The sequence below is a fragment of the Takifugu flavidus genome, chromosome 5 (assembly GCF_003711565.1).
Source record: "Takifugu flavidus isolate HTHZ2018 chromosome 5, ASM371156v2, whole genome shotgun sequence".
Classification (NCBI taxonomy): domain Eukaryota; kingdom Metazoa; phylum Chordata; class Actinopteri; order Tetraodontiformes; family Tetraodontidae; genus Takifugu; species Takifugu flavidus.
Genome location: NC_079524.1, coordinates 3616256 through 3641866, shown reverse-complemented (window position 1 = coordinate 3641866; position 25611 = coordinate 3616256). Strand labels below are relative to the sequence as shown.

Below are 25611 nucleotides of genomic sequence, written 5' to 3'. Positions count from 1 at the left end.
AAACTGGCCCAGGGACAAGGCCGAGGGCGGGAGCGGCCAGCTGGCCACGAAGCGCTTTTAGGATATCTTTTCCTCCGATCATACAAACACCTCCGAGATCCAAAAGTACACCAGACACAATGCCTTTTTCCAACAGTCCTCCCCAGTGTGGATTACATTGGTCATATTATAGCCCATCAGTCTTGTGGGTGACAAACAGAAAACCCCCTCAGATATTTCATGAAGGTCACACAACTTTTGCCATCTTTCTAAGCCTGTTTGAGTCTTCATTAATGCAGTGAGGGAACTTTTCGTCTTTCTTCAGTCAAGACAGATTCCTTTTAATATCTGTGTTTCTGTGAGGGCTTTTCTCAGCTTTGCACTGGCTGGTTATTTTCCTCCGTTTCAGGAGTATGTCTGGTTATGTTGACCTAAAATACTGAGAGCACATGCTGCAAAAAATAGACACGAACATGATGTTGCCTGTTTTCTCTGTTTAAACAATTACCTCACCATCTGAGTCAGGAATAGAATAAATGCACCACAATGTGAGCCTAAGCCATGCAAATGATGCTCTCAAATAACACAGATATAAAGTAAACAGCTCGCTGCTAAACGTGTCTCATGTAAACTAATTAATGTAACACGCCCCGCGGTTGCTCACACCTGCGGATGATCGATGTGTATATTAGGGTGTGTTATTCTTTTTTTCCCCGTGTTTTCTTTCTTTTCATTTTCATATTTCTTATAACCTCATCAGTCATTACACTGTTGCACTGCTTATTATTTTACAAGCACTATTTTATAGCTGTTTTTTTATTTATTCATTTTAACAGATTTTTGGGCATATTAGTTTAAATATTCAAATCATTAAAACACAATTGTAATAATATATCAAACGTAAACTGTATTATTACTATATATTTTTTTACATTTATTTTTTTATTTTTTATTATTGTGATTAATAATACAGTTATATTATTATTATCATTATTGTTATTGTTGTTGCTATTATTACTATTATTATTTGTTGCTATTATTGCTATTAGGATTATTATCATCAGCATTTGCTATCAAAAATCTTGCATGAACATTTCTCATACCAAAATCCTCTTAAACTAAAAATGGACAATTGAATAAATATTTGGTATTGGATCCAATTTTTAAAGTAAATTTAATAATGTAATAAAGCTGTGTGATCAATGTGATGTGTTTGCTGTGAATGATGGGATTTTTTAAAACTGCTTTATGCCTCTACTGAAGAAATCTTATTTATGGAAAACTTCTTTGCATGCAAGCTCTATTGTTCATGCAGCCCATTTGAAAAACCTGCAGACTTTGAATAAAATGTCACGCCATGGATTCACCGGAGTCTTTTCACAGAGGGTTTCAAGGTGAATGGAAGCCGCAACCACTGTTTTTTGTTTTTTTTTACTGCCAAATGTTTGTGGCTGAACCCTTTCCTGGCCTGGTAAAGTTGACCACAAACTTAATTAGGTTTGATTATTTGGTTAAAATTTACATTCAGGAACTTTGTGAACATCCTTTATGGGGAGTATCTAAGAAAGGAAAGGATTGTTAAGGCAGGGAAGTTAAGATCAAATATGTGGTTTTTTGATATATGAGGTATTCAAACGACAGGCTGACAGTGGTTTGAATTTCTGACAAGGTCAGAGATGGATGGATGGATGGATGGATGGATGGATCAACGGACGGACGGACGGACGGACCATTTGAATTTAGTGTTTATATAAAATACACTTGATGCAAATATAGACAAATTGAAAACATTGCAGTGATTAAATCAACAAAAGCTGCAGTGAAGACAGCTTTATTCTTCATCATTAAAAACAAAACAGAGTTTCTGCTATAATATGGATGCAAATGAAGTTTGACTGAAGCTCCTATTATTTGCATTGCTTGCCTTTGAAACTCCACGTTGTTTTCTCATCAAACGCACTAAGTTAGTGCATGTAAATGGGAGCTGGCACTTTATCACTCTGGGTTTGGCACGTTTGTTTTAAACTGGGATGCTTGTGGTAATTCCCTTGCTGCCAGGTGTTAGTGTGGGACGTTGCAGAAATAGGAGTATTGGTGGACGTTGCTGCCCTCTTGCGTCCCTTTAAGGACAGAAGGCCTACAGAGGAAAGAACACGTACAATACACCCTCAAAATTACCCCAACCAGCTACTTTCATATTTTGTCATTTTCATTGCTATATTAACATAGCCAAGCTATATTAAGGCATCAGTATTATAATCATAAATTAAATATTCATGTTAGCCTAATTACACTGTCTATGCAAGTGCAACTATAAAAATACATTTTGCTTAGTGTGTCGACATACTAATTCTCAAAACTACTATTTATATGTATTTTTTTTGTTTATTAATGTCGTAAAATATGCACGAGTATAATTATTTCGCTGCCTTTTATATGTCTGAAATAAACTCAACTAACACTAAATATACTTAAACACCAACCATGTACACTTGATGTGACAGCCAAAAAACTCCCAATAAATAGACTTTTCCTCTTCATGCCTGATTTCATATTACTATAAAAAGACCCAACTAAGTTTGCTAGATGCTGTAGCTCACAGATCTTCTATTCATTCAACTTTTCATTGACTATTTACAGTCATGGCTGCCCAGCTAAAAAGTTACAGTACAAAAAATGGGCGCGCCCGCAACGAATTGTTGCATGATAGACACCTAGTCCATCCAATCACCGTAGAGATAGGCGGGACTTCCGGTGACATAGACAAATCACGGACGGCAACTCAAGAGAAAGTTATTATGTCAGCAAAACACTGAGGGGGAGGGAACTTATGTATTGCAGTCATATTCCTGAAGAAAAAAAAACACATCTAATTTTGTACAGTGGCATCTTATCGTAAAGGTAAATGGATATAAGGAACTTTGCTTTTAACAACTACTTTTGCGAAGCCTGTCAGTGTGTTATTACTGTCCAAACTGACGTGGCCATGTTGGCTAGCTGTATTTTGTAAATCGTTGGAACAGTCAGTTGGAATAGCTAGTATGCTAGCCAGAGCTAACATCACTTAGCATCAGTTAGCTTTGGCTAAGTTACCCAACGATCGAGCGAACTGACGGCTGTTGTGGTTACAAAGCGGTCACATTAGAAAATAACACAACGAAGCCAATTTTGATCGCGTTAAATTTGACAGGGTCATCCGTAGAGCCTGACATTAACTTAAACTTTGATTTTATCTGCATGTCCGTGATGGCCACCAGCTCTGTGGAAGCCATGATAGAATCAGGTAGTTCTCCAAAAAGTGGTCTCTCTCGGTCTCACGTTACTGCCTCTGCATATGAATTTTCAAGATATAGCGATATTATGGGTGCGCATTATGTTTAATTTACTTAATCCTTAGTCTTTATTTCAGTTCCTATCGCATGCTATATTACAATTTGCATGTAACTGCGTTACAACCGCTACAACATATTTCCAAACGAACTTAATTCGGAAATGCGAATGGTACAGAAGCTGCTAGCTAAAGCTAAAGGCAGAGTCCATCTCGTAGGGATGTTTACACTGAGAAAGAGCAGTCCGTGAATTCTCTTTTCCCACTAAGAGCTCCGTAACGGCGTTAATTTTGAACAAAAATGTAAAGTTGACCATATGTATGCGTATATTTTCACACGTCATAAATGCTATACGATTCATCCTACTAATTTTGACATGTCACTTATTTCTTAAGCTGTGCGGGGGTCCTTCCCATCAATTTGGTAGATGTCCACCCCTACAGACACAACAGGTGGTATGTCCCATCCTGGTCCTTCACCTGGGACAGGTCTGTCCCCAGGACCTATTATGGGCCCCAGCCCAGGACCAGACCCATCACCAGGCTCTGTTCACAGTATGATGGGACCCAGCCCTGGACCTGGAACACCTAATGTACCTCATGGCATGCAGCCCCAGGGACAAAGTGATTACTCTCAGGACAGCATGTATCCTATGCACAAGGTACTTTGTCTAAATTCATCAGCCTTCCAAATGAACAGTTTCATTCAAAACTGTCCTAAGCACACACACTTCATGATTTATTTTGATTGATTTCTAAATCAAAACAATTAAACAGAAATACAGAGGATGACATGTTAAAGCAGTACTTATTTCCAGCATGGTCCTTGGTGTTCGACCTAAGAAACAAATAGAAAAGAAGCAGGCAAACTCAAACTAAAAAGATATTCAGTATTAAGATCACTAAATATTTGCCATGTTCCATAAAAGCCACTTAATCTGATTATAAGGCTGTGCTATTGTGCTGTTGTCTTTCACACTATTTGCAATAAAAACCTGTTAATCATGTCATATTTGTATGATGACCAAGGAACTCATTATCCTTTTGGATTTTATTAATAACTTCTTTCTTATTTTCTCTTAGCAATAACTTTTCAACTTAAACTTGCTTGAACTTGCTTTGATATAAGTCATGCAAAAAAATTCTCAATTTGTATCATTTTTCTTACTTTGTTACCAGACGATGGAGGGGATGAATGACAAGACCATGGCAGATGCGATACACTTTGGCCACATGAAAAATGTTGGGATTAGGACTCTGCACAGTGGTATGGGGCCTCCCCAGAGTCCTATGGACCAGCACAGCCAAGGTATCCTATTAGCCTCTTAGGCTGCTTTCACTGTTTCTTCAACAGTCTGTCAGTGATCATTGATAAACCACATTTTGTTGTGTTTTTGTTCTTTTTCTGTATTTTTAATTATTTATGAATCGACGCTTAAGACGATTTGGAAATCCTTTCTATGTGGACGCTGTTTAAGTCGCTGTACATTAAATATGTTTGGATTTTCATTTGCTTGCTCCTCTCTCTTTTAGGGTACATGTCTCCCCATCCATCTCCCATGGGCGTCCATGAGCACGCATCGAGTCCCTTGTCAGGCGGTGGCGGGGGACCCACGCCACCGAATTTACCTCCCTCCCAGTCAGGTTCTATGATACCCATGATACCCCCAGAACCGAGTGGTCCCATGGGTCATCAGGGGCGGGGGCCTTCTGCATTTAGTCCCGTCCAGCTTCAGCAGCTTAGAGCCCAGATCCTTGCTTATAAGATCTTGGGTCGTGGACAGCCTCTGCCCGAAAACCTCCAGCTGGCTATACAGGGGAAAAGGAGCTTGCCCTCAATACAGCAACAGCAGCAGCCACAGCAGCCGCAGCAGCAGCAGCAACAACCCCCGGCACCTAGCATGAGTCCTTACAACAGGCCTGGAGGTAATAAAGGCAAATGTGATCAAAGATTCAATTTAATGGCACATAGTTACAATCATTACATTTGGTGTCATGTATTTGTATCATGTCGTTATTATGACCTGGCTAAAGTAACGCATGTTAAACATACAATAAGTATTGTGATTGGTGTTTTAAAAGGTATGCCCATGGCTTCTTTGAGTGCTCCTCAGTCAGGACCCTGCCCTACTCCAGCCATGCAAGGACACAGTCAGAACGCAGGACCCAAGCCTTGGTCTGATGGTGAGTGAGACCACAGAAACCCCAGACATAAATGGATGCATGCATTGATGCCTTCAGCTTTTCACTTATCTTGCCTAGTTTCCTAAAGAGAAATGTTCAAAGACCATGTTTATACCATCTTTATAAGAGGCCAAATTATCTTTATAATAAAAAAACATCTTATTTGAAGTTTCACACTTGAGAATGATGCAGTACATTAAAGGTGGAATAAAAATACAGATTTCACACACTGTCTATATCTCTTGCAAAGTTTTATTCCGAACCACAAATTGTGGAAATTTCTCATCATCTAGATCAGTTATTCTGGAAAATGAGAATATTTTTGGACAAGAGACAAACATGAGACCATATTGATGAAAATACATCGATCTTAACTTTTTGCTTGACAATTATCATACAATAATAGTAACAATATTTTGTGTCAACAGTTCAGGGCGGTGAAGGTCAAGGGAACGCTCAGAAGCACCTGGCCCCTGCTGCCAGCGGACGTCCATCTCCTGCACCACCCCAGGCCTCCGTGGTGCCAGCTCTACCAATGGCGGGCAGCTCGGTGACCCCTCAGCCCCCAGGTCAGCAGGGGTCCTCAATGCTCCAGATGCAGCAGAAACAGAATCGCATAACGCCAGTGCAGAAACCCCAGGGTTTGGACCCAGTGGCAATCCTACAGGAGAGAGAGTATAGGTACATCTTTGCTGCATTAGAATTGTGACTCTCACCTTTGTCTTTAAGAGGTCTTTACAAGAGAGAGGTTTCTTTTAAACTTTGGCTGACTACGAGGTTCCTCTGACTAGCTATTTTCCCCAGATTGCAGGCCCGGATTGCACACAGGATCCAGGAACTGGAGAGTTTACCTGGTTCCCTTCCCCCAGATCTTAGAACGAGAGCCACTGTGGAGCTCAAGGCACTGCGACTGCTCAACTTCCAGCGGCAGGTAGACATCCACACACATTACACAGGAGTTAGGAAAGAGTTGACCTACTGTGATGGTCCCTCTCTTATTTATGTTGATCAATCTCATGATTTTTAGGTACGTAGGGACCAACCTTGAGTTTTAATGCACTATGTTTTGATTTACCGTTCAAATGTCTCGATAAAATCCTGATCAATGTTTATGGACTTGATTGTGTAATTCTTTACCATCTCCAGTTGAGACAGGATGTGGTGGCATGCATGAGACGAGACACGACCCTGGAGACGGCTCTTAACTCGAAGGCTTACAGGCGCAGCAAGCGTCAGACACTGAGGGAGGCACGCATGACGGAGAAGCTGGAGAAACAGCAGAAGCTAGAGCAGGAGAAGAAGCGCAGGCAGAAACATCAGGTGATCTGCATTTCAGAGGTTATACGGAAAATTCCAAAAGTTACAGAAACTTGGTATTCAAGAAGAGTGTTTGCAATGATGGAACATCCTCCGGTCATGGTTGTATGAGTTCACTTTGATAGCATTTTAATTCTGCAAGATGCCGCAGAAAAAGTTGAATGAACGAAAAGACGTCAGAAATCTGGCAGTAGGCAATATAAAGTAAAAATCTCCTTTTTAATTTTTAGCCTGCTCACGGATTTCAGTCATTACTCTGAATTTATTAAAAATAGATGAGAGACTTGACATAGAGATTTTGGCTTTTCATACTAAAACCTCATATCGCACCATGTTGTCTAAATAGTTTTCATTCTAACAAGGTGGTGTTTTTTTTTTATAGGAATATCTCAACAGCATCCTTCAACATGCAAAAGACTTTAAAGAATATCATCGCTCGGTGTCTGCGAAAACCCAAAAACTCACGCGATCAGTTGCCAACTGGCACACCAACACAGAGCGGGAACAAAAGAAGGAGACTGAGAGAATCGAGAAGGAGAGGATGAGGAGACTTATGGTGAGAACCCCAAAGTCAACATTTCATGCTTGTCAGACACCAAAACAGCATCAGCGAATGTTTGCATAGTTTTAGGAATAATATGAAGAGATTTCTCTGGCTTACTTTCAAAGTCCTATTTAATGTGGCGACAAATATTAACATGTCTTTTTTCTCTGTCATACAACAATGTCCATATCTTTAATTGGTTACAATTATTACATTTATGCTAAGGTTCCAAATTCGCTTTAAAAAGAATGACTGAAACACCCTTTTAGATGCTGCAGTACAAGTTTCCTCCTTGTTATAACAATGTAATACCAGTCTTTTCTTTTAATTGTGATACTCATCTCTTTGGAATCATCTGCATTTGGGCTAAAATTAACAAATTAATGAACTTACCACCGTCCTTTATCAGGCAGAAGACGAGGAAGGTTACAGGAAACTAATCGACCAGAAGAAAGACAAGCGTCTTGCCTACTTGCTGCAGCAGACAGATGAATATGTGGCCAATCTCACTGCTCTGGTTTATGAACACAAAGCTGCCCAAGCAGCTAAGGAAAAGAAAAAGAAGAAGAAGAGAAAGAAGGTAGGTTTTTATTTGATTTTTTTTCTGCTGGCTTGATCCCACAAGTCAAACAAATCCCCAGCTGACACAATAAGATGTAGTCCTTGTGGTAATTAAGTGAGACGACGGGTCATATTGGATCGCCAGTCAAAGGTTTAACATTGAGGACTATAATCACTTTACTCTCATGGGGCGTCATTAAGTTTATTTCTACATGCAGCTAGAATGACAATCAGTTGTTTCAAAGTCGCAGACACGGTGAGCTGAGGACTCATAATTACACATTTTGTCATCTGATCTAGTTTTAACTTTGACTGAAAGGTCTTCAAACACTGAGCTGCTTATTAAAGCTGGCTGACGCTTCCAAATATGAATATTTTTAAAAGGCTCTTTGACTAAGAGTAATGGTGATTCAGAAATCTATTCATACTTCATCATAACCTATGCTGCATTAGAAAGCCCTTTTACTCCATCTGGGCTTTTAAAAATATAATTAATCTATATTTTAATATTCAGACTAATCAATTTTGAGCAGATTTGTTTTAGTATTTTGTGTAGATGACATATGTGCTTATAGGAATGCATGGCTACATTCCTTTTATATTTCTTGGGTAAAAAATATAATATTCATTGATGTGCCTTTCATAAAATCTCCATTATTAAGATTATATTGCTGTTCCTGTAAGCAGTAGACTGTTATTGTTGTGTGTAAACTAACTCGTTTTGAATTTGACATTATCTAGAGAGTTGAAGGAGATGGCGAAGGCACCAGTGCTATTGGGCCTGATGGAGAGGTGAGCCGCACTCTTGTTTGGTAGAAAGTTTTATTGTTTCTGTGTATTTTGTGATGCAATAAGAATGCAAATTTTCCTGTTTCCTGGCCTTTACTCCTGTCCAAATGGTTGTTTTTTTTAACCAAACATGTTGAGGATAAATGTAAATTCTGATGCATGAAGACGTGATGTATGCAACAGGAGGTGACAGTCAGTGGTCAGTGAACTGCAAGTAATGAACTTTACATTTCATGATGTCCTGCAGCCCATGGATGAGAGCAGCCAGATGAGTGACCTGCCAGTCAAAGTGATTCAGACTGAAACTGGGAAGGTTTTGCAGGGAACGGATGCCCCCAAATCTAGTCAGCTGGAGGCCTGGCTTGAGATGAACCCTGGGTGAGAAAATGTATCACTGGCTATATGTTGTCAAACCTGTAGAACCACATTTTGCGTTTGCTATATAGGGTATGTAATCCCTACGGTGGGATTCAACTTCCTTTGTTGGGGTAAGTTATACATGAGGTTTGCATTTATTTCCTGTTTCTGTTCACATTCAGTTACGAGGTTGCTCCGCGATCAGACAGCGAGGAGAGCGGCTCCGAGTATGAGGAGGAGGTCAGTGACCAGTGAACGCATTACTGCAAATAGGGCTTATTCAGCATTTCATTCAGCCCCTTTCTATCACGGGGCACCAGCTCTATACATTTGAGTTAAATTATTTTTATATTAATTAATATTTTCTCTTGTTATTGCTTCTTATATTTTAACTGTGAATATGCACGTTGTCTCAGTTGTGTTGTTATTTTGTCTTTTTAGGAGGAAGAGGAAGCAGATAAGGCAGAAACAGAAGAGAAGACAGTGGATGCCAAGCACATCATCGAGTATGTGTCACATCTCAACACTAAGAGAAAGACTTTGAAAATGCTGTTGAGATTAAGTCTGTCAATCTGTCTGTTCATTCTGATGGATTTGAATAATTTCAACAACCATTTTTCAGTTCAGCCAAGCAAGATGTTGATGATGAGTACAGTGTTCCCACTGGACACACCAGCTCCCAGTCTTATTATGGGGTGGCTCATGCGGTAATTGAGCGTGTAGAGAAGCAGTCATCCCTGATGATCAATGGCACACTCAAACATTATCAGGTACATTTATGACTTTACATGCCACAACTTACTTATGTTGAGATTGACTGATAACATGGTCCAGATAATTACAGGCTAATATTACACATTCCAGAAGATAGGATGTGCTAATATGTCACCCACAAGGTGGGAGTAAAGGACAGATTTTTTAGTCTTGAGAGCGTAATACAGAAAAAGGACCACTCACAGCATCAGTCAGGTATATTGAGAAATTAATTATGATGATCACGATGATAATTAAATATGATACTTAATTATAAGATGGAAATTAAATAATGGTTATTGTTAAGAAGTGCAAAGCCAGCTGGTTTTGTGGGCCCTTCTTGCCTGTGATTGTCTGTGAGTTTCTTTGAGCTACTTAATTGAATGCAAATACTGCAGCATATAAATCAGCCTGTTCTGACTTTAAATGCACAAGCTACAACCAGTACTGTGCAGGCTGGCCCAAGCCACACAGCTCAGCTCAAAAGAAGAGTGGTTATAAAACAGATGATTGCGATCAAAGATGGACTGTATGTTGTATATTCTGACTGGAGCATCCATCACTCAGTAGGGTGTTACTCATCAAATGCTGTGAAGAGATGGGAATAGAGGTTATTTGTCCGTGTGGCACAACAATCTCTTCTCCACTGAGCTGAGCTCTGTTTACAGCGATGATTCTTTTCAGATAGCAGCCTTATGTTGCTAGCTGTCTTTTGATTTACTCAAAGTAAGAAATGTGGCCCCCTGGAGAACTTTAATTCATAATTGATCAATTTTACTTTGTACCATCAGCGATCTGTGTAATGATTCTGACATGTTACCATTATAGTTCTCAATAAAGCACATATTATATATACCGGTTTTATGTAAGTTAGCCAAATGTTGATGTCTCTACCTGATCCTGTTATTTTCAGTGCACAAATTTCCTTACACATGTTTTTCCATGTTTTGTAGACCCAGGGTCTTGAGTGGATGGTATCCCTGTACAACAACAACCTAAATGGCATCCTGGCTGATGAAATGGGACTTGGCAAAACCATCCAAACCATTGCACTCATTACCTACCTGATGGAGTACAAGAGGCTCAACGGCCCCTTTCTCATCATTGTTCCTCTCTCGTCAGTACACCAGAGCTGTCATCTATCACCACTCATAATGTGCAGTGTTATGATTTAAGTGTGCTTTAAGTGTTAAGAGGAATGAGTGCATTCGCTTTTTGAAATTGCTATCGCTCATCTAGATTAAAAGACATTGACTATTGAAACAGAAGATGACCATCAGTGAAAGCAGAAAAGCCAGAAATCTGTTGAACGTGTTAAATGTTAGGCCTGAGCGTTTGAGTGGGATATGACTCCTAAAATGTTTGTCAAAAGCAGTTGGGTCATACTGCAGTACTCGACAGTGTTGAAACTTTTAATAGGCATTTATTGTTAAGTGGAACCCTTATGACCGTGGTTTTCACAACCAATTTTGCAGGTTGAAAATAAACCATGCCCGTTTCTCTTTTAATTTATACACATCAGATGTAATTCTCTCACTTGACTCTTTACAACTGTGATGTTTTACAACTGTCATTCCAGAACTCTGTCAAACTGGGTCTACGAACTTGACAAGTGGTCCCCATCTGTGGTTAAAATTGCTTACAAGGTAATTCCTTTTTTATTATTGATGCCTGTGTAGGTTCTCTTTTTTTATTTATAATTCTAACAAAGCATGCATGAACTCATGATTAGTTTGACTGGCTCATTTTGACAAAAAAATTGTTCCTTTTCTGTCTTTGCACTGTAGGGAACTCCTGCGTTGCGTCGGGGCTTTGTGCCTCAACTCCGCAGCGGGAAGTTCAACGTCTTGCTAACAACCTATGAATACATCATCAAGGATAAGCAGATACTGGCCAAGGTGAAAGAGACGGAAGCTTTTCCCCATCTGTGCCGTGTCCTGATGCTTCACCATTGTGTGAACCTAGATAGGAATGACTTGTATATACACCCACCATGGTCTCAGTCTGTTTAGAAACATCAGATACGTCAAGCTAACATGAAGATCATGAACCGTGTTTAAAGACCCAACTCCTTGCTTAATGCAGGTAGCATTAATTAGCACTTTTCTTATATTTATTCAATTATTGCTAGCTCTTTTTGGATTGAGCACAAATATCAATCCAAGCCAAGTGAGGGATGAAGAAACTTTAATTTTCCTTAGTATTGTGTACCTTGAGGGCAGTTACAGCAGGACATCAAAGTATTCACCGCATCCTTGCTGGTGCTCTGTATCTCGAACACCTCAGATGTAAATTTAGATACACTGTTGCCATCTTTATTAGTTCAAAGGGTCCAATTACTGCTTTCCCAAACACAGATTCGTTGGAAATACATGATTGTGGATGAAGGTCACAGAATGAAGAACCACCACTGTAAGCTAACCCAGGTGCTGAACACCCACTATGTGGCTCCTCGTCGCCTCCTGCTCACCGGCACACCACTCCAGAACAAGCTGCCAGAACTTTGGGCCCTGCTCAACTTCCTCCTGCCCACCATCTTCAAGAGCTGCAGCACCTTTGAACAGTGGTTTAACGCTCCGTTTGCCATGACAGGAGAGAGGGCAAGTACCAACTTTCCTTCACAATTCCTCCACGCTTGGCCTTCGACTTAAAATCGAGTGATAATCACACTTAAATTAGTTTTATTTACAAACTGATTTAATGTCAAATTTGCATGGAACCATGGTGCAAGTGTCATAGAAAGACAGTGGGAAAGGCTATATTAGCAATAATTTATACCGTGACCTCTGCAATCTATGCATCAGCAAGTACCTGAGTGCGTAAGTAGATGTATATCACGCCATGAAAACTCAATTTGGTTTTATATGAATATAAATCAACTACATGAGTAAAATAAATAAAATAGCTTGAGCACTGGATCATGAAGGCACGGCTGCATTAGCCTCATTTTCAACCATCACCCTTTACTTATTTTTTCATTCTGAATCAAACTCGGTGTGTATAAACCAACTGACAGCTTGTGGAAAACAATCAGATGCACTAAAACATCATACTTGTGACTGGCTGCATAACCTGCATGAAATAGCATCTTTTGCCTATCACAACTTCCTCTTAATAATGTCAGATTAAAAACAAGAAAGAAGTTTTTGTATTTTTTGTTTCATTCTTTGAAGCTTTTATTTTAATGCTGCTTAAAATGAACAAAATGTGCATGTTTGAAAGAGGGGAAAAATACTGTTTATATATTCTGTTTATACTCTGTTTTAGATCTTCTTCCACAGTTCCTTTATAAAGTTCAGCGAAAGTCTGTATCTGTATTCAGAAATTGTGAGGTCTGCTCCCTTTCAAGTGTCACCATTTGCCTGAGGCTTAGATGGCTTTTATTTTAAGTTTGCTGAAAACAAAATTTAAACCTTACTTTTTCTAAAACTAAGGGCAATCCCACTTTTTACCTTTTCCATTAAGATGCACGTTGCTTCATTCCAGGGTGTCCAACGATTAGAAAGTCATAGCAACATAAATAGACCTGTTTATTCTAAGCATTATGCTTTGTTAATAATTGGGTGTCGTATAAGGCTTTGTAAGCCTATAGGGTAAAGTCATTATAGTATGCTTCAAAAGGAGGCTGGCTGTTGTTTCTCAGCATGGTTCACATGAATTTCTTCATATTTGGTTCACTGTCGATCATGTTCTGCCAGGCGCTGCAAAAGCTGCTAATTAACAAGACTTCAGGTTAATTTGTGCAAGAATTTAGGTATTTACTAACGCTATCAGGGCTGTCAATCGTTCTGCCAATCCCCTCTAGGTCTGTCCTCATTTGGCTCTTTCTAATGGAATGTTTTGCCGCCTGGTTCTCCCAGGGGAATCCTAGTCTCAGACCCATAAACAGTAAAGAAACAATGAGTTGAACCTTGGGTTGGTGTTAAGGGTTAGGGTTAGTTTCTAAAAGACCCATAAAACACACACACACACACACACACACACACATAACAACGTGCACAATGTGAAATTCATTCTCGTATTGTGACATTTGCTTGTGACTTGTTTAGGTTGACCTAAACGAGGAGGAGACGATCCTGATTATTCGACGTTTGCATAAAGTGCTCCGTCCTTTCCTGCTCCGTAGACTAAAGAAAGAGGTGGAGTCTCAGCTCCCAGAGAAGGTGAGATTTAAAGATTTATAACCTCATTTCTAATGGTATTACCTTACTGGCAGGATTTATAATTAAAAAGTCTTGCATCATTGATTCAACAGATTTATCTGGTATTAACATTGGTGTACAAATAGTAGATTTTTAAGTCTTCAAATCTGTCTTCAAATGAATGTGATGATGTCAAAAAAGTGTTTTTCCCAGCAGCAACTCAGTTGAAGATGCCTCGGTGTTTTATCGGCTCTGTTACTGAGAAATTACACATGACTTCTATTTTTGCCCCATGGGGTAGCACAATGCAGCAGTTTAGCACAGTGCAGCCCATGCGGGACAGGAAGTCAGGCGCAAGGAGAAAGCAAATCATTCGTAAAGTTTGTGGCGAACCAGTTTCAACTGTGCCAACTGTGCTTTCAAAACATGTATGTTTGTCTGAAAGAAATAACCCCAAATATACAATAAATAATCAAGTAGTTTGACTTTTGAGTGAAAATAATAAAATGGACACAGTGGCAGTCGCTAAAATCCAAACAAAAAAGGGGCTGCTCCTCCTCCTCTGGAATGGAAACAAATAATGTCTTCTTTTTTCTCTTGTTTATTACACTACAAAGCTGTAATAACGTGTATGAAGCAGTCGCTGAAGTAAAACCCTTCTGCAACACACATGTATTCAGTGTATTGGGGTCAGATCTTATATTAATGAGCGTCTGCTCAATGCCAGGACACTTGAAGCTTATCAAAAAGGCCTCGGTATTCAAAGGAAGTACATGAACACTCTAGACAGCTCTCAAATAAAGGATCTTAGCTGTTCAGGGTCAAACACAAACATTCAAAACACTTAAAGGTAACGCACATAGAGTGAGAGTCATCTTTAATTGTAGTTTTCATGTGGTTATTCTAAAAATGAAATAGGATTTGTACATTTTACTATTTATTTTTGCCATTTATAAGGCTGGTGTATTTCAACATAAAAGCGTCGCTGTGATTTTGATTGTGGAAAAATAATTCAGTCATCTTTTGTTGACCTTTTCTCTCTCTCCTTTTCTTTCTAAATTTTAAATTAGGTGGAGTATGTCGTAAAGTGTGACATGTCAGCTATACAGAAGGTGTTGTATCGCCACATGCAGAAAGGCATCCTCCTCACTGATGGCTCAGAGAAGGACAAGAAGGTGAGTGGATCCAGGCCCCAGCTGCTTTGCTGCATCAGAGCTTCATTTGACCACCCTGTCAGCCTGACACAGTTGTTTAGCTCAGAGAACATTCTCATTCTTTATCATCAGGTTTATGGAAACCAGGAGGTTCCCTTGACCTCGCCCTGAAATGAGCAGTATATATATATTTTTTTTAAGTTTCGGCTTTTAGCCTTAATTTAAATGGGAAAATGTCCCGTTGAAAACTCATCATAATATCACTGAGATACTTGAACACTGTAGGACTGGATCCCGTTCACACAGTTTCAAACCCAGTATCCCCACACCCTCACCTTTTAGACATGTAGGGGCTCATTTAAAAAGTTTGGCACCTCAATGTTGTTAAAATGTTGATTGATCATAGTAGAAAGGAAAGATAAATGAAATAGAATGCAACAATTAAATCCAAAATATGCTGAGCCTAATTGTAGTGCACTTGGTTTTAAATGTCCATTGTTGTTTTGTCTAGGGCAAAGGAGGGGCAAAGACCTTGATGAACACCATTATGCAGTTGAAAAAGATCTGCAACCATCCGTACATGTTCCAGCATATCGAGGTGAGAGCTTTTGGCTTGGTACTGTCTCCATCTCTCACAGTCATTGTGCAGCATTAACATTATTTTCCATCTCAGGAATCTTTTGCTGAACATTTGGGCTATCCAAATGGCATCATCAGCGGGTAAGTTACTTAAATATTGTCTTTTATTGTTGCTTAGATTCATTTTTCACTCATTAATATGCTAACAAATATCTGAAATATGAAATACACGTAGCGTTGCTGCTGCGTTAACTCTCTCACAGATGTGAGCTGTTTGATGGCCCTAAAACTCACCTGTCAGTCTCCTGCATCCTATAAATCTTTGCTTCTACTAATCGAAAGTTTTAAGAAGTTTATTTATAGATAGTTTAAAACTCTGTAAGAGTCTGCCGCTGTGGATCAACATTACTATGCTATAGACTATATTCAGGACACTGCAGTTTTGATAAAGCATTTGTGTCACCGACCAGAGTTTTGGTCAATGTAAATATTTACATAATTGGCTCAGGCTTTTCTTCCTTGTTGAGTATTTCTCCCTTTCATTAGTGCCTCAGAAGGAGTCTGCTGTAATTGTACATTAGAAGGAGTCTTCTATAGTTGTATATGTAGTCAATCAGCGTCTTGTCTCTTGAACATTTCTCTCTTTCTCTCTAATTTGAACATGACAGCTTTACATGTCACAGACACCACAAACGGTCATTGACACCAAGCTGTGTGTATGAATCTGAGACGGAATAGGATTAATTAAAAATAATGAGCTGTGGAGGTCCTGAACTCTGACTGAACAGTCGGCAGGGGAACGCCATTATGGATAATGTAGAGGACAGTGAATGTCAGGCTTTGACCAGACCTCAGGGATGCATATTTTTTCCTCTGCATGTATTTGTTAGATTGATTTTGCCTCTCTGCATTCTTTTCCAATTAATATGCAATAAAATCTGTCTTCATATGAAAGAGATGAATGGCCTTCTATAGGTAATGATGATTTCCATTACTTGTGCTTTGTCTGATTCCTGACATGAAGTCACGAGCTGTATCGCGCTTCTGGAAAGTTTGAGCTTCTCGATCGCATTCTGCCAAAGCTGCAGGCCACCAACCACAGAGTCCTGCTGTTTTGCCAAATGACCTCACTTATGACAATCATGGAGGACTATTTCAGCTATCGCAACTTTCTTTATCTACGGCTTGATGGTAAGTGCACGAGACAGGAGGACTTTTCAGCTCCTCACAGATACACTGTCGTCCCACCTGAGCAGTCGGTTCCGTGCAACTGATTTTAATCGTGTCCTGTCAGACGTTGCGACAGCGTGAAATGAATTATTTGTCAAATGTAGGCTTTCACAGACAATTTCAAGGAGAGTAGTAGTATATTACAGAGAGCCTGATTTTTCTGATTAAAAATTTTAGGCAAAGACAAATGCAATTTTTTAAAAGCATGTCTTTATTCCCTTGTAAACTCCTCAAAAGGTAAATGTCTTACACTGATTTCTTATTTAAGAAAGACGTATTTGCCTTAAAGAGAAAAAATTATGCCAGTAATTAAAGATTTTATGAGCTGAATGAAGATAAATGAGAAAATATTTCTTATATGTGATTTAGAATTCATTATTTCTTGTTCTCAAAGTATTTTCACTGACTGAAATCCCTCTTGAATAGTGTCACCTTCAGTAGAATTTTTAGTTTATCTTGAGCTGAGCTATCTTGCTTAATTACAGTGTCGGAAACAGATATGTTGCATTAGTAATGAAGCCAGAGTTGAGGTCCAGTACACAGGTGAATAGTCGTGAGCTCTAAAGGTGTTGTGGTTTGATGTTTCAGGAACCACCAAGTCTGAGGACAGAGCATCACTGCTGAAGAAGTTTAATGAAGAAGGATCCCAGTACTTCATTTTCCTTCTTAGTACCAGAGCTGGTGGACTGGGCCTGAACCTGCAGGCCGCCGACACTGTAGTGATCTTTGACAGTGATTGGAACCCCCACCAGGTTGGTGCCAAGCTGACGATGCATCAGAAACTGTGTAAACATCCAAAACATTTTCATTTTGTCGTCCCCTTTTCAGCTCAATCATGTTTTGCTTCATATCCGCTCAAGGTGTATCAGTTTATGTTTTTATCTCCACACATTAATGCTGGGATCTAATGTTTGTGATTCCAGGACCTCCAGGCTCAGGACCGGGCTCACCGCATAGGTCAGCAGAATGAAGTGCGTGTGCTTCGACTCTGCACCGTTAACAGTGTGGAGGAGAAGATCCTGGCAGCTGCCAAATACAAGCTCAATGTTGATCAAAAGGTGATCCAAGCTGGCATGTTCGACCAGAAGTCCTCCAGCCACGAGCGCCGTGCCTTCCTGCAGGCCATTTTAGAACACGAGGAGCAGAACGAGGTGAGTGGGAAGGGTTTTGAGACACAGTCTTGTTTTTTTACTGATAGTTGAATTAATCTGTGGATCACACACGATCAGTCCACTCTGAACCGACCATAATAAATCAATACTCATAACTTTGCCTGGACCGTCTTAATTATTGATCTTTTGATGTTTTTGCAATTCCAGGAAGAAGACGAAGTTCCCGATGATGAAACTCTTAACCAGATGATTGCCCGCAATGAGGAGGAATTCGAACTCTACATGGTATTCTAATAAAGTCATTACTTCTTTAACGAGCAAACAGTAAAAATAAGAACTCTGTAATTTGTAACAAAGCGGTGAAGCTGATGACTGACTTTGTTCCTCCTCTACCTGAGTAATTATGGCTTATCCTTGGTTTCCTTTATTTTTTTTAATTTGATGTGTTACCACGCAGGAGAGTGTAGTGAGTTTTCTTTTTTAACCTGTGTACACTATATTGCTGGGTACAGCGACTTCATACACGTGCATAATCACAGTTTTAGATCATCTTATATTAGGCATCTTTGGTTTTGGGGGTGCTATGATCTCAAGGTTTGCCGCCTCTAATTAGCTGCCCAGTGTGACCCTCATCTCATCCAGTATATCTGCGTGTCTGCTCCCAGGGAGTCACATCCGTTGTCATAAATGAAGCTCCTAGTTGCATCACCTCTGAATTAAACTGTCAAACTCAAAATTGTGGTTTCATCAATAAAACAGAAGAGGAAGAATGTGGTGATTCCACAGTAAATCTGTCCAACTTATGTCATCTTCCTGCTGATTTCACTTTCCTACTGTTCCCCGTAGCGCATGGACATGGACCGACGGCGGGAGGATGCCAGGAATCCTAAGCGTAAGCCACGTCTAATGGAAGAGGATGAGTTGCCTTCTTGGATCATTAAAGATGATGCTGAGGTGGAACGTCTCACTTACGAAGAAGAAGAGGAAAAAATGTTTGGTCGAGGGTCACGCTGTCGCCGGGATGTGGACTACAGCGACGCGCTGACAGAGAAACAGTGGCTACGGGTAACGTCTGACCATATGCTGTACATCTATTCATTATTTTTATTTTGTCTGACACTTGTGATCAGGTTTTTGCCACATTTCTGTCTTGATATTCACAAATACAAAGTTTGTTTTGTTTTTTTATAATCAAGGGGCTTTCTCTATCTGGAGAACGTCCTGAAGAGATGACGTGTATACTGTGACTAGATTTAACACTGCTGTGTAGCCTGTTGGTAAAGGAACCGATTTAACCACACGGAATTCAATGTGACATCTCCCCCCCCAGAGAGACGTGTAGGGGAGGGCAGATCCATCTTATTGACTGTGGATCAGGTGGTTGTTGTTTCAGGGAAACAGGAATAGAAAAAGAATAACCGTTGAGTTTGATGGTATTTTGGTGGTATATTCAAGCTGTTCGGAGAATTCAGACTTTCTCAAAATAAGAAACATTAAAAACCTGTGTGATGAGACCTTAAATGTTATATTGCAACATTTACGCACAATTAAAAAACAGTTTCGTCCTGCATGTTTTGTGTAGTTGCTATTAACTCTGCATTTACTGCGGCTTGTTTTTTAATCACAGGCTATTGAGGATGGAAATCTGGAAGAAATGGAGGAAGAAATCCGGCTGAAAAAGCGCAAACGCAAAAGACGTCAGGACAAAGACGTCTCCAGCAGAGACGATGGAGGCTCCAAGGCCAAGAAGCGACGTGGACGTCCCCCAGCTGAGAAACTCTCCCCGAACCCCCTGAAGCTCACCAAACAAATGAACACCATCATCGATACGGTCATCAACTACAGAGATGGGTAAGGAAAAAGGTTGATGCCGTTACACTTCCATGCGTGACTAGAACGTCCTGCAGAATCTTAGCCACGCCTCCTGCTGACTGATTACCAAAGTCCTTTAGCGTGTTTACTTCTGTATTGATCTAATTACTTTTCTAATCCGAATGGAGGGACGATAACCTACATGTTACTTTGATTTTCTGTAACTGGCTTTACTGTCTGTGCATTAATCCTTTAGTGTCATACATATTTATAGCAGACATACATTTACCACGTAAACCTCACTTTGTGTGTGAAATATGTGAATTTGTCTTCCCATAACTCAAATATGTGCCGGCTGGCTGCTCCAGCAAACGTTTCTTTTTCCTCAGGAAAGTGCAACTTGGATTTCCAAGATCATATAATTCCTTTCCAGGGCTGCTCGTTGTGAACCTCCTCAGTCTGGTAGCTAACTCTGTCAGACTCACATATTTCCTCTCCACCGCGCCGACACTACGTCGGAACTGTTTCACCATACTAAATTCCATTCCATTTAAGCATGATTGCAACAGCGGGTAAATTTGATCTCCATTTCCTGGAACTGACTAAAAGTGATTCTCTTCATTTGTATAAAACAATAACAGAATTTCCATTTAGCTGGAGGGTGTAAACGTCCTTACATCTCTAAACATGGCAGCAGCAGGCGGCCATGCTGAGTTAAAGAAACCCCCTTCATTTGAAGCCGTATCGTCAGTGTTTTGGTCATTTGAGTCTGTCAGCAGTTGGCGCTCTTTCTAAGAGGAGCCGCTTGCTGCCATAAATCTGAGCTGCAGCCTTTCTGGCTTCAGCACAGATTGCACCATAATTCAAAGCCTTCATCTTGCTCAAGATTCAGGGAAATCATTTTCTGAATTCGATTCTAATCATCAGCAATTATCTGCTGCTGCGCCTCCAAACTTCTTATAGGACTATAGACTTAAAGATAATATTGGGGAATTTTATTACAGAAAAGAGCAGCACCCAGGAACCCTTCATATTTTCCACGGGCTTTTCCCTATATTTTATTAACAGTTTAACAGACTAGGATGGTTTGAGTCACAGTGTCTCCAAGATCAGTGCCTAAAATGTGATTATTTTTCTCTTATTTTTTATTGGCATAATTTAACCATCAAATAGGGTGTTATAGTTTGACAGAGGTTCAATGTCCCATGCTGCTAACATGGGACCCAAACAGGTCATAGTTCAAGGGTGCTGTGTGCTTCATAAAGTGTAAATTTTTCTAAATTGTGTGTACTTTTGCTGTTTATCTCCCAATAAAAGGCATTTAACATCAGTTATATGTTCTGTGTAACCAGATCTGGAAGACAGCTGAGTGAGGTCTTTGTCCAGTTGCCATCCAGGAAGGAGCTGCCAGAATATTATGAACTCATTCGAAAACCTGTGGACTTCAAAAAGATCAAGGTATGTTTGCTACGATGCATCTGAGCTTTGAATAATGATTATATGAATAGCAACTTGAATAAAATGTAAAATATGAAAGAACAGTGATATAAATTTCTCCATTAGACTGTGGTGATGATGAGCCACATTTTTATTTGTTACATTGGTTATAAAGCTCTCCAACATTGTTGGATACTATTATAATAAATGTGAACCACATGGACCTCAAAGGTTCTATTTGTCTCTTGATTGTCATGAGAATGAAAAGATAAATGACATGAGGGTGATGGATACATCTGGCTGGATGTGTCGGCGGTACTTCAGACTCGCGGTGCTTGAATGGCCCCCTCTGTTTTATTGTACTTGAACCCATCGTTGAGCGCCAGAGAGAAAGAGAATTGCTGCTCTACCGCCCCCAAATCAGATCCAACAGATGTCTGTGAATACACATGCATCTTCATTTACTTGACCGGATACAGAGATGCACACGAGCTTGAGGGATTTCAATGGTTCCTCCAGGGGAGAACCTGCAATATTTCCCCAACAGCAAATATTTCAAGAGTGTGCAAGTTTAAAACTGACGGGCGGTGCCTTGGTAACTCAAAGGATGCTTCACTGGTCCCCTCATGAATGTGGACAGGACGCTTTGACGCGGTTGTTTCTGTGTTCACAGGATCGAGTGAGAAACCACAAATACAGGAGTCTGGGAGACCTGGAAAAGGACGTCATGCTCCTCTGTCACAACGCTCAAACCTTCAACCTGGAGGGGTCCCAGGTAGAGTCCATTGTGATGTAATCATGTGTGTTCTATGGCAAACGTCCACATGTTCTCTCATCTATTCTCTCTGCACCTTATATAAGATAACTTCTAGGAGAAACCCTCTCTGTTGCCCTCCTCTTTTCTCATATGGGTGTCTTCCTTGATTTCCCCTCCTCTCTCCCACCTCTTTTTTTTTACCCAGCAGCCTTTTCTCTTCCTCACTCACCCTAATACACATCATTGAGGTTATATTCGGTGTCAAAGCCATCCGTTCTTCCCCGTCTATACCGTTATTTTATTTGTCACCCTCCGCAGATATACGAGGACTCCATTGTCCTCCAGTCTGTGTTCAAGAGTGCCAGGCAGAAGATCGCCAAGGATGAAGAGAGTGATGACGACAGCGAAGAGGAGGATGAAGATGAGGATGAATCAGAGACGGAGGGTAATCCACTCCTGTGTACTTTAACCAGAAATAAACCATCACTCTCCTCTGTCATACTTAACTACAGGAAAACAGCGTCATCTGATTCCAACAGGAAGTAGTTTTAAGCAAACATTCGCTGTGATTTGGGCAATAATAATGCATTATTGCAGTGATGAGTAAGGCCTTAGTAAGCCAAGTACACCATCTTTTGGGGCTTTAGCTACACTAAGAGAAATGGATGAGTGCTGCTCTGTGTGGATTCCAGCTATTGAAGATGAGGTTCAGGGCCGGTGATGTCACACTGGGATGTACTAAATAATGTCTAAATAATGCATTAGCTCAGGATGATAAAAAGATCAGCTTATGAGGTGCTTTTTCCATCTCGACTCCAGCTGTTTATTAAGTGACAAAACTAAAGTAAAATGAGCCTGAATGCAGGAAAAGCATGATTAAGCAGCTCCAGAGGGCTGTAACTTTGTCCTCCTCCTCTCTTTTGTGTCGTCAGCCAAGTCGGTGCGAGTTAAGATCAAGCTGAGTAAGGAGGCGCGCTGTCAGGACAAAGGCAAGAAGAGGCAAAGCCGAGGGAAGGCCAAGCCAGTGGTCAGCGATGATGACAGCGACGAAGACCAGGATGACAATGTAGGTCGTTCTGCTCCACTGTTTCCACTTTAAAACACACACACACACACACACACACATACAGCATATCCTGTCTGTCATTGACATATATCGTTATCACACGGGTGGTGTGAGAATATCCCCGTGCTGCTGAGCTCCCTCTGCTCCGTGCTACATGGAATATTCATTTAGACATGAATTGGAAGGTCTAGTCACGGCTCTGCCTGCCAGCAGTGACTCCCAACTGTCGAGCGTTGAGCCTTGAGGTGAAACGGCTCCGTCAGAATCAGACCTTCAGCAGCCTCCGGCCAGCAGCCACGTCCTGATGTGAGGGGCCGATGAGGTTCACAGCTGTCTGGACGTGACGGCGCCATAATACCCAGTTCTTTGTTCGGTCCATTCAGAAAATAGTCCCCTCCTTTATAATCCTAACTACTAAACCACTCCTCTAGGATTTTCCAAGGGGGGGTTTTATGATCTCCTCCTCCTCCTACAAAGGCTCCCCTCCTTAAGAATAATAAGAATAGCTTCACCTTCAGGAATTAATTCCCCTGGAGATGTCTTCATCTGTGACAACCTAAAGCCCCTCTGGTCCACGTGTTCATGTTCCAAACAGTGATGTTAATCATGTGCTGTTCTTCTCTTCTTTATCTCTCTCTCTCTCTCTCTCTCTCTCACTGCAGGACCTGTCAGACAAGAGCGATGATGACTGAGGATGTGGGGGGGCCTCTTCTCCATGACTGTTGATGCGTTTCACATTTATAGGTTTTTGGCTTGTGTATTACCAGCAGCGCCACCACCAATAAGCTCCAGCAATACAAATTTCCCATTTTCATCCTCTTTTAAAAGCAACTTTGGAGTTTAATATTTAGGTTTGCGTTTGAAAGATTGCAGTTCCTTGTAGGGAGAGATGCCAAACACACTTCTGCTTATTTGTACTAACTCGAAAATGAAATGATGAGATCCTCGTTTTTAAGAATTCCTCAGCAGAGTCGGTGGTGCTTAAAAGGAAATCACCTTCTGATCACTTTCACTCTTGCAGTGCCAAACGTTGAGTCTCAGAGACGTCGTCCATCACTCGTACAATCACTTTGACTCGTGAAGGTTTCGTGTATCCAACGGTAACGATGGAAATCTTCACCGACAGCAACATTTATGGGCTGTTTTTGTGTTATATTTCTGTTTTTTCCCCCTCATATACGATTACAAGTAGGACAACTTAAAATAGGCTTTGTGTTCTAAAACTCATCATCAAGCCGTCTCGGTGTCAATAAAGATGTGGTTGAATTGAACAAAGCCGCCACAGCCAACACAACATAAAACAACTGTCAGTGTTCAGATTAGTCTGAAAACACCCGTCATTAACGTTGTCATTTCCTGTCCTCGCCGCTCAGAGCCGGGCTGATGGCTGCCTTTTAGTACACACCCGCCGTGTTCTTTAAAGCCTTTCAAATTAAATTTGAATAATGGGCCTTTGTGGGGCTTCTGTGGCACGGCAGCGTCGTCTGGAGCTTTTTGCATTATTATAATTTTTGACTTTTCAGAATCTGGCTGTGATTCAGCTGTTAAGGCTCTTAGACCACCCGTATGGGCGGACGTATGGCTTAATGATGCAGTTCCTGTTTCTTGTATTCAGGTTAACTTAAGAGAAACGGTTCTTTAAAAATGAATTCTGTCAGATTTTAAGCGTTAAGTACATTTAGGTTTTACTGACTTAAAAAAAACCCGATGTTTTTGGAACATTTTTTATGATATGGTTTTTAAAAATATGCACCAGTACTTAATCGTAACAGCAAAATATTGTTTTCATGTTGCCTAATGTATGTCTGATTGTCTAAATTCTCCTCTTCTAAATATAACTAACATCTGCATCAGCTGTTGCCTGGTTATTAAACATTAATTCTGTAAATGCCAAAAACCTTTCTCGTACTTTACTTAAATTAAACCTTAAAGTGACCAGACAGGCACAAGCACGGAGGCTACGTTAACAGAAAGGTGTTGCTAAGAACTGGTAGCACCTGGAACACTTTAGAAATATCTTCTGTGACATTTGGCTCGACGTGTTCATGTGTTAGCCCTTCTCCTGTTGCGTAGACTTTATTTCTTTTATTGCGGTTAATCCCTGTATATATATTTGTCTGCAGATCACATGCTTGCCAATTTTCTTGTCTTTGCTTTCTTTGCACACTGTCTTTGTGGTGTAACTCATAACCCAGAGCAAATAAAATCATCCACTCTTCAGCACAGAACAACATTTCCTGTCAGTTCATTTGGCCAGAGACCATCTTATTTAAATAAACTCAGGGGGATTAAATGGAATATGTTGAGGGAAAACCTCAGAAATTTGGAGCAGACACAGACGTGTTGCTACGGGCAACAAAGTGCTTTTTTTCCTCCTGAATCTGAAGCTCAATATGTTCCATAAACAATGTGAAACACTCAATCTCCAAGGCCAGAGGAGAGTTTTTCCCTGTCCCTGGAGGCCGTTGATCCAGTTTGCAGAGTAGATTATTAACTCTCGCTCGCATGCG

General features: G+C 40.4%; 1 protein-coding gene across 1 annotated transcript; it reads left to right on the top strand.

Moving 5' to 3' along the window:
- The first annotated feature begins 3240 nt into the window (after positions 1-3240).
- On the top strand, positions 3241-25334 carry smarca2 (SWI/SNF related, matrix associated, actin dependent regulator of chromatin, subfamily a, member 2). Its single transcript, XM_057032789.1, has 34 exons — positions 3241-3262; positions 3704-3969; positions 4487-4616; positions 4841-5233; positions 5390-5491; positions 5920-6172; positions 6296-6422; positions 6638-6811; positions 7191-7364; positions 7762-7932; positions 8655-8705; positions 8950-9080; positions 9242-9299; positions 9501-9565; positions 9682-9829; positions 10766-10929; positions 11392-11458; positions 11600-11710; positions 12170-12412; positions 13862-13975; positions 15025-15129; positions 15620-15706; positions 15782-15828; positions 16712-16878; positions 17506-17669; positions 17841-18068; positions 18237-18314; positions 18876-19094; positions 19657-19880; positions 21194-21299; positions 21952-22053; positions 22354-22480; positions 22968-23101; positions 23764-25334. Exons 2-34 carry the CDS (start codon positions 3736-3738, stop codon positions 23791-23793), a joined length of 4728 nt encoding a protein of 1575 aa, XP_056888769.1. The 5' UTR covers positions 3241-3262; positions 3704-3735; the 3' UTR covers positions 23794-25334.
- The last annotated feature ends 277 nt before the right edge of the window (positions 25335-25611 follow it).